At 51.1% G+C, this 12,141-nt stretch overlaps 1 protein-coding gene across 1 annotated transcript in view; it reads left to right on the top strand.

The window, feature by feature from the left end:
• The window catches only part of LOC137309568 (tetraspanin-4-like), a 308,549-nt gene that overhangs the window by 188,369 nt on the left and 108,039 nt on the right, over positions 1-12,141 (top strand). Inside the window, exon 2 of the mRNA XM_067977703.1 lies at positions 11,706-11,897. Within this exon, the coding sequence (XP_067833804.1) occupies positions 11,706-11,897 (192 nt within the window). The remainder of the gene's footprint in view (positions 1-11,705; positions 11,898-12,141) is intronic.

Raw genomic sequence — 12,141 nt, 5'->3', positions numbered from 1 at the left:
CAGTTACTGTTGATTCAGCAGGTTAAGGATTACTCTCAGTCACTGTTTATTCAGCAGGGTGATGATTACTCTCAGTCACTGTTTATTCAGCAGGGTGAGGATTACTCTCAGTCACTGTTTATTCAGCAGGCTGAGGATTACTCTCAGTCACTGTTTATTCAGGAGGGTAAGGGTTACTCTCAGTCACTGTTTATTCAGCAGGGTAAGGATTACTCTCAGTCACTGTTTATTCAGCAGGGTAAGAATTACTCTCAGTCACTGTTTATTCAGTGGGTAAGGATTACTCTCAGTCACTGTTTATTCAGCAGGGTGAGGATTACTCTCAGTCACCGTTTATTCAGCAGGGTGAGGATTACTCACTGTGCAATGGTATGTTATTGTTCAGTGTTTATCAGAGAGCAGGTTGTGTTCTGAAGTCAGATATTTGAGGTAACGAGGAGGTAAATGGTCCAATATTTAATGTGTCGGGAGCCCTGCGTTTGAATGATGTGAGATTGGTCTGATCATTGTTCTCATTAATCTGCCTTGCTCCGTCAGTGATAGCAGTGACAGAGGTGGGAGATCTTATTGCTGCCGCCAGGCACCTTTGACAAGATGGAGAGCAGCATGAAAGTCTGATTGGTGACAGTTCAATAGCAATAGATTGGACGAGAGTGATAGACATTGTGTTGTCGAGTTCACCCTGTCCAGTGGTCAATGTGTAATGATGGTATTAAATCAGACTCTCCGCTGTCCCTCTGCCTCCACAGTACAATCCCTCTAACCCCCAGAGCTCATTGATGGAGAGGGCTGGATTGTGTTGAGGATCTGGAATCCATACTCCACAGAGTGAAATGGAGCACGGAGGGTGGCTGAGATCCAACTCACTGACATTTTTGGTCCTCTGAAATGTTCCTGATTGTGTTTTGGATTTTGTTCCAAATCCCATCCCAGAGATTGCTGGAGGACATTATTGATGGTGTTCTTCACAAGCAGGTGAATTCACTGATCTCGCACTCCCAACAGGGGCTGCACTCCAAGGGAACATGGGACGGAGAATCAGTTCCTGCTTTGATGAATGTGAGCTGCCCTTGGGCCGGGCTCCTGTACACACGGCATTCATAAAATTGCCAGGAGATCTCCCATTCGCATAGCACATGTCGAGCTTGTTAAATAACAGCAGAAACAAGTCATTGGTTTATAACTGTTGCTATATGGTAGTGTAGTGGTTATGATACTGGACTCGTAATCCAGAGAATGTCAGTTCAAATTCCAAATTCACTTTAAAACGTCTAGAAATAAAAAGCTAGTGTCAGTAAAGTGTCATGAAAACCCACTGACTCACTAACGTCCTTTAGTGAAGGACTCCTGTCGACCTTACCCGGTCTATGTGTGACTCCAGTCCACATGAATGTGGTTCACTCTTTAATGCCCTCTAAAGTGGCCTAGCAAACCGCTCAGTTGAACAAGGCAACTAGGGATGGGCAATAAATGCCGGCCTTGCCAGCGATGCCACATCCCAAGGATGAATTTTTTTTAAACGTTAAAACCTGGTGGAGTTTGGAGTGGATTCAGAATCCTATTTGTGTGGGGTTTTAGCGAAGGGGTCAGCAGTCGGCCGGCCCTGCTCTCAGGCCCACATTGAGGTGCAGTGCCTCCATTCAAAGTGGCAACAGATTTAGGGGCAGAAAATAGGATTGAGAAACCTCACTGAAAGGCCTAGGCCGTAATGGAGGACATTGCTCAAACGTGAAGATGAGGCAAATCAAGTTTGGCTTTTAAAAGCCTGTCGAATGGCAGAGGAAAGGAGTGAGGGAGGGAGAGGAGGAGCTTCACACTTTGTGGATCCCGCGAGTGAGAGTCGGACAGTGCGGTAAGTACGAGCTTAAGCATAGCGAAGGTGTGGGTGGGCCTTGATGCTAATCTGCAGGGTGGGCTCGGCTCCAGGCACCTTAATTTACTGAGCCCAGTATCCAGATCAGCAATGAGCTGCAGTTGCTGGAAACTTCATTCATCCCCAGCTGGCCGGGAGGAGGTCTGGTCTTCCCGTTTTCAGTTAACTCTTCCCCTCGTTCAGTAAACCCTGTACTCTGGGCTGCGGACTACTGCAGTACCTCCCCATTCTTCACCCGTCAGCCCGGACAGTGAGTGTCAGCAGGCTAGTCAACCTTAGGATGCATCGCAGCCAAACGTAGTCCTGTCCTCACCCGATGCCCATGCATCCACGGGGGGTGCTGTATTGTGATCAGGAGTGAGAATCCTGCCGAATTTTACTCCCCCTCCCCCCCCCCCCCCGCTCCCCGGAGGGTACTGAGGGCTAATTGCAGCACCTCCACTGCTCAGATCATCATCAGGTTCAGTATGAAAGGTCACTGCCTAAGACTGAAACAACAGGGAGTCAGAGCAAAAGATGGGAACAGGTGGCTGAAAGGTAAGAAGCTGCTATTGTCAAGGGAGTGATGTCGATGGGGGGTGGGGGGATATGCTGAGTGGGACACCCTCGGGATCGCAGTTGGGATCACGACCGTTTGTCATTTGCATTAACGGCCCGGATTCTGAAACTGGGTCAAATTTGTGGTCGATCCCAATTGAGGAAAGAGAGTTGACACTGAGGGGGCAGCCCGGGAAATTCCAAATGAATGAAACACAATATGTAAACGGTGGAACGATGGGATTTCAAATAAATCAATGTGAAGTACTGCCCACACAGTAAGGGGAAAGGGACTCCATAAACATCGCTAAGGGGGAAAGGGAAAGTGAACCATTAGACTTCACATTTAACGTGTCCAATCATTGCACAGCAGCAAAACCCAATAGAAGATTGAACGATGTAGACACAACAGTAGAAGATGAGTCAGAGTGAGTCCTGATCACACTGCACTGTACTCTGGTCAGATCACACCTTGAGTCACTGTTTATTCAGCAGAGTAAGGGTTACTCTCAGGCACTTTTTATTCTGAAGGTGGGGGTTACTCTCAGTCACTCTTTATTCTGCACGGTAAGGATTACTCTCAGTCACTGTTTATTCAGCAGGGTAAGGATTACTCTCAGTTTTTTTTTCAGCAGGGTAAGGATTACTCTCAGTCACTGTTTATTCAGCAGGGTAAGGATTCCTCTCAGTCACTCTTTATTCAGAAGAGTAAGAGTTACTCTCAGTCACTGTTTATTCAGCAGGGTGAGGATTGCTCTCAGTCACTGTTTATTCAGCAGGGTAAGGATTCCTCTCAGTCACTGTTTATGCAGCAGAGTAAGGGTTACTCTCAGTCACTGTTTATTCAGCAGGGTAAGGATTACTCTCAGTCACTGTTTATTCAGCATGGTAAGGAATACTCTTACTCACTGTTTATTCTGCAGGTTAAGGGTTACTCTCAGTCACTGTTTATTCTGCACAGTTAGGGTTACTCTCAGTCACTGTTTATTCAGCAGGTTAAGGGTTACTCTCAGTCACTGTTTATTCAGCAGTGTAAGGGTTACTCTCATTCACTGTTTATTCAGCATGTTGAGGGTTACTCTCAGTCACTGTTTATTCAGGAGGATAAGAGTTACTCTCAGTCACTGTTTATTCAGCAGGGTAAGGGTTACTCTCAGTCACTGTTTATTCAGCAGGGTAAGGGTTACTCACAGTCACGGTTTATTCAGCAGGGTAAGGATTACTCTCAGTCACTGTTTATTCAGCAGGGTAAGGGTTACTCACAGTCACGGTTTATTCAGCAGGGTAAGGGTTACTCTCAGTCACTGTTTATTCAGCAGGGTAAGGGTTACTCTCAGTCACTGTTTATTCAGCAGGGTAAGGATTACTCTCAGTCAATGTTTATTCAGCAGGGTGATGACTACTCTCAGTCGCTGTTTATTCTGCAGGGTAAGGATTACTCTCAGTCGCTGTTTATTCTGCAGGGTAAGGATTACTCTCAGTCACTGTTTATTCAGCAGGGTGAGGATTACTCTCAGTCACTGTTTATTCAGCAGGGTAAGGATTACTCTCACTCACTGTTTATTCAGCAGGGTGAGGATTACTCTCAGTCACTGTTTATTCAGCAGGGTGAGGATTACTCTCAGTCACCGTTTATTCAGCAGGGTGAGGATTACTCATTGTGCAATGGTATGTTATTGTTCAGTGTTTAGCAGAGAGCAGGTTGTGTTCTGAAGTCAGATATTTGAGGTAACGAGGAGGTAAATGGTCCAATATTTAACGTGTCGGGAGCCCTGCGTTTGAATGATGTGAGATTGGTCTGATCATTGTTGTCATTAATCTGCCTTGCTCCGTCAGTGATCGCAGTGACAGAGGTGGGAGATCTTATTGCTGCCGCCAGGCACCTTTGACAAGATGGAGAGCAGCATGAAAGTCTGATTGGTGACAGTTAAATAGCAATAGATTGGACGAGAGTGATAGACATTGTGTTGTCGAGTTCACCCTGTCCAGTGGTCAATGTGTAATGATGGTATTAAATCAGACTCTCCACTGTCCCTCTGCCTCCACAGTACAATCCCTCTAACCCCCAGAGCTCATTGATGGAGAGGGCTGGATTGTGTTGAGGATCTGGACTCCATACTCCACAGAGTGAAATGGAGCACGGAGGGTGGCTGAGATCCAACTCACTGACATTTTTGGTCCTCTGAAATGTTCCTGATTGTGTTTTGGATTTTGTTCCAAATCCCATCCCGGAGATTGCTGGAGGACATTATTGATGGTGTTCTTCACAAGCAGGTGAATTCACTGATCTCGCACTCCCAACAGGGGCTGCACTCCAAGGGAACATGGGACGGAGAATCAGTTCCTGCTTTGATGAATGTGAGCTGCCCTTGGGCCGGGCTCCTGTACACACGGCATTCATAAAATTGCCAGGAGATCTCCCATTCGCATAGCACATGTCGAGCTTGTTAAATAACAGCAGAAACAAGTCATTGGTTTATAACTGTTGCTATATGGTAGTGTAGTGGTTATGATACTGGACTCGTAATCCAGAGAATGTCAGTTCAAATTCCAAATTCACTTTAAAACGTCTAGAAATAAAAAGCTAGTGTCAGTAAAGTGTCATGAAAACCCACTGACTCACTAACGTCCTTTAGTGAAGGACTCCTGTCGACCTTACCCGGTCTATGTGTGACTCCAGTCCACATGAATGTGGTTCACTCTTTAATGCCCTCTAAAGTGGCCTAGCAAACCGCTCAGTTGAACAAGGCAACTAGGGATGGGCAATAAATGCCGGCCTTGCCAGCGATGCCCACATCCCAAGGATGAATTTTTTTAAACGTTAAAACCTGGTGGAGTTTGGAGTGGATTCAGAATCCTATTTGTGTGGGGTTTTAGCGAAGGGGTCAGCAGTCGGCCGGCCCTGCTCTCAGGCCCACATTGAGGTGTAGTGCCTCCATTCAAAGTGGCAACAGATTTAGGGGCAGAAAATAGGATTGAGAAACCTTACTGAAAGGCCTAGGCCGTAATGTAGGACATTGCTCAAACGTGAAGATGAGGCAAATCAAGTTTGGCTTTTAAAAGCCTGTCGAATGGCAGAGGAAAGGAGTGAGGGAGGGAGAGGAGGAGCTTCACACTTTGTGGATCCCGTGAGTGAGAGTCGGACAGTGCGGTAAGTACGAGCTTAAGCATAGCGAAGGTGTGGGTGGGCCTTGATGCTAATCTGCAGGGTGGGCTCGGCTCCAGGCACCTTAATTTACTGAGCCCAGTATCCAGATCAGCAATGAGCTGCAGTTGCTGGAAACTTCATTCATCCCCAGCTGGCCGGGAGGAGGTCTGGTCTTCCCGTTTTCAGTTAACTCTTCCCCTCGTTCAGTAAACCCTGTAATCTGGGCTGCGGACTACTGCAGTACCTCCCCATTCTTCACCCGTCAGCCCGGACAGTGAGTGTCAGCAGGCTAGTCAACCTTAGGATGCATCGCAGCCAAACGTAGTCCTGTCCTCACCCGATGCCCATGCATCCACGGGGGGTGCTGTATTGTGATCAGGAGTGAGAATCCTGCCGAATTTTACTCCCCCTCCCCCCCCCCCGCTCCCCGGAGGGTACTGAGGGCTAATTGCAGCACCTCCACTGCTCAGATCATCATCAGGTTCAGTATGAAAGGTCACTGCCTAAGACTGAAACAACAGGGAGTCAGAGCAAAAGATGGGAACAGGTGGCTGAAAGGTAAGAAGCTGCTATTGTCAAGGGAGTGATGTCGATGGGGGGTGGGGGGATATGCTGAGTGGGACACCCTCGGGATCGCAGTTGGGATCACGACCGTTTGTCATTTGCATTAACGGCCCGGATTCTGAAACTGGGTCAAATTTGTGGTCGATCCCAATTGAGGAAAGAGAGTTGACACTGAGGGGGCAGCTCGGGAAATTCCAAATGAATGAAACACAATATGTAAACGGTGGAACGATGGGATTTCTAATGGATCAATGTGAAGTACTGCCCACACAGTAAGGGGAAAGGGACTCCATAAACATCGCTAAGGGGGAAAGGGAAAGTGAACCATTAGACTTCACATTTAACGTGTCCAATCATTGCACAGCAGCAAAACCCAATAGAAGATTGAACGATGTAGACACAACAGTAGAAGATGAGTCAGAGTGAGTCCTGATCACACTGCACTGTACTCTGGTCAGATCACACCTTGAGTCACTGTGTCCAGATGGAGAAACGAGAGACATCCAAGACCTGGGGGATGTGCAGAGGAGAAGCCACGAGGCTGGTCCCTGGTGTCAGGGGTCTGAGTTATGAGACTGGTGAGACTGGGGCTCTTCAATCTGGAAAGGAGGGTCTGAGAGGTCATCTTCCAGAGGCACAAACAATAGTAAATGGTAGAGAACAGGTAAATCCAGAATAATTCTTCCAGAAAAACTGTGACGAAAGGTCAGAGGTTCAACCTAGTGATGTACTGGGATATACTTGCCATAGAGGGAGTGCAATGAAGATTCACCAGACTGATTGCTGGGTTTGTCGTATGAGAAGAGATTGAGTAGACTAGGCCTGTATTCTCTAGAGTTTAGAAGAATGGGAGGTGATCTCATCGTAACATACAAAATTCTTACAGGGCTCGACAGGGTAGATACAAGGAGGATGTTTCCCCTGGCTGGGGAGTCTAGAATCAGGGGTCACAGTCTCAGGATACGGGGTTGGCCATTTAGGACTCAGATGTGGAGAAATTTCTTCACTCGGAGGGTTGTGAATCTTTGGAATTCTCTACCCCCGAGGGCTGTGGAGGCTCAGTCATTGAGTACATTCAAAACAGAGATCGATAGATTTCTAGATATTAAAGGCATCGAGGGATATGGGGATAGTGCAGGAAAATAGCGTTGAGGTTGAAGATCAGCCATGGACTTGTTGAATGACGGAGCAGGCTCGAGGGGCCGAAAGACCTACCCCTGCCCCTATTTCTTCTGTTCTTATATCGGGAAGTTCTTCACACAGAGAGTGACCGATACTTGGAGTTGTCTTTCAGACAGAGCGGGGGAGGGGAAACTCTGGAATATGTTAAGAAGCAGTCAGATGCTGCAATGGAAGGGCAGTCGGGTGGTCCTGGACAGATAATCCATGAATCACCAAACGGCCTCCTGATTTGGATCTACCTGTGGCTCAGTTTCTCCCTAATTAAACCCCCTGATGCATTGAGTGAGGAGCTTCTCCAGAGCTCTGTACACCTGGAGTCTCTGACAGTCCGACCCCTCACCTGTACTGTGATCCACATTGGACACATGGGGGTAGAAATGAGTCTGGGCCCGTTGACTTGGTGTTGTGGAGAGAGAGGGCCTGGACCCAGGGGGTCGAGGACTGATGGAAATTTGTTTCTCCCCTCACCTGCATACTCGCGGTGAGCTGCCGGCATTGGTCGTGCCTCCAAAGGCTACTCGGACCCCGGGAGGTACCAATATCAGACTACCTGCCTCGTCATCAGCGGCCCTCGGGTAAGTCCCAGGAGGGGCAGGGTGAAGTGGGCCACAGGAGAGGGGGGGGGGGGGGGGTTAGAGCGGGCCACAGGAGAGGGGGGGGTTAGAGCGGGCCACAGGATTGGGGGGGGGGGTTAGAGCGGGCCACAGGAGAGGGGGGGGGTTAGAGTGGGCCACAGGAGAGGGGGGGGGGTTAGAGCGGGCCACAGGAGAGGGGGGGGGGGGTTAGAGCGGGCCACAGGAGAGGGGGGGGGGGGTTAGAGCGGGCCACAGGAGAGGGGGGGGGGGGGTTAGAGTGGGCCACAGGAGAGGGGGGGGGGGGTTAGAGCGGGCCACAGGAGAGGGGGGGGGGTTAGAGCGGGCCACAGGATTGGGGGGGGGTTAGAGTGGGCCACAGGATTGGGGGGGGGTTAGAGTGGGCCACAGGAGGGGGGGGGGGGGGGTTAGAGTGGGCCACAGGAGAGGGGGGGGGTTAGAGTGGGCCACAGGATTGGGGGGGGGTTAGAGTGGGCCACAGGATTGGGGGGGGGTTAGAGTGGGCCACAGGAGGGGGGGGGGGGGGGTTAGAGCGGGCCACAGGATTGGGGGGGGGGGTTAGAGCGGGCCACAGGAGAGGGGGGGGGGGTTAGAGCGGGCCACAGGATTGGGGGGGGGGGGGTTAGAGCGGGCCACAGGAGAGGGGGGGGGGGGTTAGAGCGGGCCACAGGATTGGGGGGGGGGGGGGTTAGAGCGGGCCACAGGAGAGGGGGGGGGGGGTTAGAGCGGGCCACAGGAGAGGGGGGGGGGGTTAGAGCGGGCCACAGGAGAGGGGGGGGGGGGTTAGAGCGGGCCACAGGATTGGGGGGGGGTTGGAGCAGGCCACAGGATTGGGGGGGGGGTTAGAGCAGGCCACAGGAGAGGGGGGGGGGGTTAGAGCGGGCCACAGGAGAGGGGGGGGGGGGTTGGAGTGGGCCACAGGAGAGGGGGGGGGGTTAGAGCGGGCCACAGGAGAGGGGGGGGGGGGTTGGAGTGGGCCACAGGATTGGGGGGGGGGTTAGAGCGGGCCACAGGAGAGGGGGGGGGGGTTAGAGCGGGCCACAGGATTGGGGGGGGGGTTAGAGCGGGCCACAGGAGAGGGGGGGGGGGTTAGAGCGGGCCACAGGAGAGGGGGGGGGGGGTTGGAGTGGGCCACAGGAGAGGGGGGGGGGTTAGAGCGGGCCACAGGAGAGGGGGGGGGGGTTAGAGCGGGCCACAGGAGAGGGGGGGGGGGGTTGGAGTGGGCCACAGGAGAGGGGGGGGGGTTAGAGCGGGCCACAGGAGTTGGGGGGGGGGGGGGGGTTGGAGCGGGCCACAGGATTGGGGGGGGGTTGGAGCAGGCCACAGGATTGGGGGGGGGTTGGAGCAGGCCACAGGATTGGGGGGGGGTTGGAGCAGGCCACAGGATTGGGGGGGGGTTGGAGCAGGCCACAGGAGTGGGGGGTTGTAGCGGGCCACAAGAAGTGGGCGGTGGAGTGGGCCACATTAGGGGGGAGGTTGGAGCGGACCACAAGAAATGGGGGTGCACTCCTGCTCCATCTGCTCCTCTTGGCTTCGTAGGAAGACGTTTTTGTGAAACAAAGTTTCAAAAACTTGTGTGTAGTTGGCTGAAGAAACCTGAGAGGGGGAGGGGCAGTCCCGACGTCTCTTGTCTCATGAGGTGACCAGTTATGTGGAAGGGCTCCTTTAACGGGCATCGGCCCCTAATTGACATGTTCAAGGGACCTGATGCCTGTTTCAGGCGTCCGCCCGGGATTTGGCAGTGGGATTGACCCCTGAGCCGACTGGGCCAGGCCGTCCCACTGCTAAATTGGCACGCTTTGCCCCCCCAACTTTGACCCCCGAAAAAGCATCGCGAGGCAAGCCAGTTTCTCCCCCCGTGAAGCCTCGCTCAGGTTTACTGGCAGGTTCAGGTTCCTGACTGCGGGACTGTCTGTTACCAACGCTGCACAGTGGGAGAACGTGTCGGGACAATTAATGTGCTTTCATGCACTCCCGCTGAATAATTTATCTGGAGCACTGAGTGCGAGGCCCAGTCGTCCATCGCCTTGCTTCAACTGCGCCGCCACAATAAAATGTTTCGGTTCATGATCATATCGCTCCAGGATGGAGTGTTGCTGTGTGCAGTGGGGCAGGGAAAATCCATTAGACAAACTGCCCCAAGGCCCAGTCCCTGAAGAGGCAGCTCATACATCTTGCACGATGGGCAAGTACAAGAACACTATCCAACAGGAGCTATGTGAAAAAGCACGGGCTATTAATGGGCTAAATTATCCTGGGGAACGGGAGAAAATAACCACTCGAGGGACTGGCCCTTTACACAAGGAGCCCAGAAACCCAGACCTGTAATAGGATTTAGGACAGCATCGTCTGCCAGTAGCTGCAGTGAGGGCAGGTATTACCTGAAAACATGAGGACCCATTCCCGCAGGCCCGCACTGTTCAATATTAAAAATCAACAGTGCGCTAAAAGAAATCATTCATCCGCTGATTTATCAAAATCGAATCGATTGTCACTGATCACGGGTGGGTGTGGAACAGAAAGTGACCACACACTGCTGGGTCCTGAAATAAAGTGGCTGAGGGTCTCTCACTGGAAGCTACAGTTGCTCAGAAAATCTTTGTCTGTGTCTGTGTGTGCGCATGTGTTGTCTGTCTGGTTGTGTACTTGTGTCTGTCAGTCTGTGTGTGTGTGTGTGTCAGTGTGTATGTCAGTGAGTGTGTGTGTCAGTGAGTGTGTATCAGTGTGTGTATCAGTGTGTGTGTCAGTGTGTATGTCAGTGAGTGTGTGTGTCAGTGAGTGTGTCAGTGTGTGTGTCAGTGTGTATGTCAGTGAGTGTGTGTGTCAGTGTGTATGTCAGTGAGTGTGTGTGTCAGTGAGTGTGTCAGTGTGTGTGTCAGCGTGTATGTCAGTGAGTGTGTATGTCAGTGAGTGTGTGTGTCAGTGAGTGTGTATCAGTGTGTATATCAGTGTGTATGTCAGTGAGTGTTTATCAGTGAGTGTGTGTCAGTGTGTGTTTATCAGTGTGTGTGTCAGTGTGTGTTTATCAGTGTGTGTGTCAGTGAGTGTGTGTGTCAGTGAGTGTGTATCAGTGTGTGTGTCAGTGTGTGTTTATCAGTGTGTGTGTCAGTGAGTGTGTGTGTCAGTGAGTGTGTATGTGTATCAGTGAGTGTGTGTCAGTGAGTGTGTATGTGTATCAGTGTGTGTGTGTCAGTGAGTGTGTATGTGTATCAGTGTGTGTGTGTCAGTGAGTGTGTATGTGTATCAGTGTGTGTGTGTCAGTGAGTGTGTATGTGTATCAGTGAGTGTGTGTGTCAGTGAGTGTGTATGTGTATCAGTGAGTGTGTGTCAGTGAGTGTGTGTGTGTATCAGTGTGTGTGTGTCAGTGAGTGTGTATGTGTATCAGTGTGTGTGTGTCAGTGAGTGTGTGTGTGTATCAGTGAGTGTGTGTCAGTGAGTGTGTGTGTGTATCAGTGAGTGTGTGTGTCAGTGAGTGTGTGTGTGTATCAGTGAGTGTGTGTGTCAGTGAGTGTGTATGTGTATCAGTGAGTGTGTGTGTCAGTGAGTGTGTATGTGTATCAGTGTGTGTGTGTGTCAGTGAGTGTGTGTGTGTATCAGTGAGTGTGTGTCAGAGATCGATAGATTTCTAGATATTAAAGGCATCGAGGGATATGGAGATCGGGCGGGAAAGTGGAGTTGAGGTAGAAGATCAGCCATGATCTGATTGAATGGTGGAGCAGGCTCGAGGGGCCGAATGGCCTACTCCTGCTCCTATTCCTTATGTTCTTATGATAAACATCTCATGATTTTTATTTTGCTTACTTCCTAGCTGGGAGGCTGTGGAATTCTGGGAGTTGGGATCTGGCTGGCCATAACGCAGGGTAACTTTGCCACGCTCTCTGCCACCTTCCCCTCATTATCGGCCGCCAACCTGCTCATTGGCATCGGTACCGTGGTGATGATAGTCGCATTTCTGGGATGTATTGGTGCAATTAAAGAAAACAAGTGTCTCCTACTGACTGTGAGTATCAATAAAGCATCTCACACCTCCCTACTCACACTTCCTGCTCACACCTCCCCGCTCACACCTCCTGCTCACACCTCCCCACTCACACCTCCCTACTCATATCTCCTGCTCACACCTCCCCGCTCACATCTTCCGCTCACACCTCCTGCTCACACCTCCCCACTCACACCTCCCCGCTCACACCTCCCCGCTCACATCTTCCGCTCACACCTCCTGCTCACACCTCCCCGCTCACACC

The sequence above is a fragment of the Heptranchias perlo genome, unplaced genomic scaffold (genome assembly GCF_035084215.1).
Source record: "Heptranchias perlo isolate sHepPer1 unplaced genomic scaffold, sHepPer1.hap1 HAP1_SCAFFOLD_169, whole genome shotgun sequence".
Taxonomy (NCBI): Eukaryota; Metazoa; Chordata; class Chondrichthyes; order Hexanchiformes; family Hexanchidae; genus Heptranchias; species Heptranchias perlo.
The sequence above is the reverse complement of the archived record's forward strand: the minus strand, read 5'-3'. Positions and strand labels throughout refer to the sequence as shown.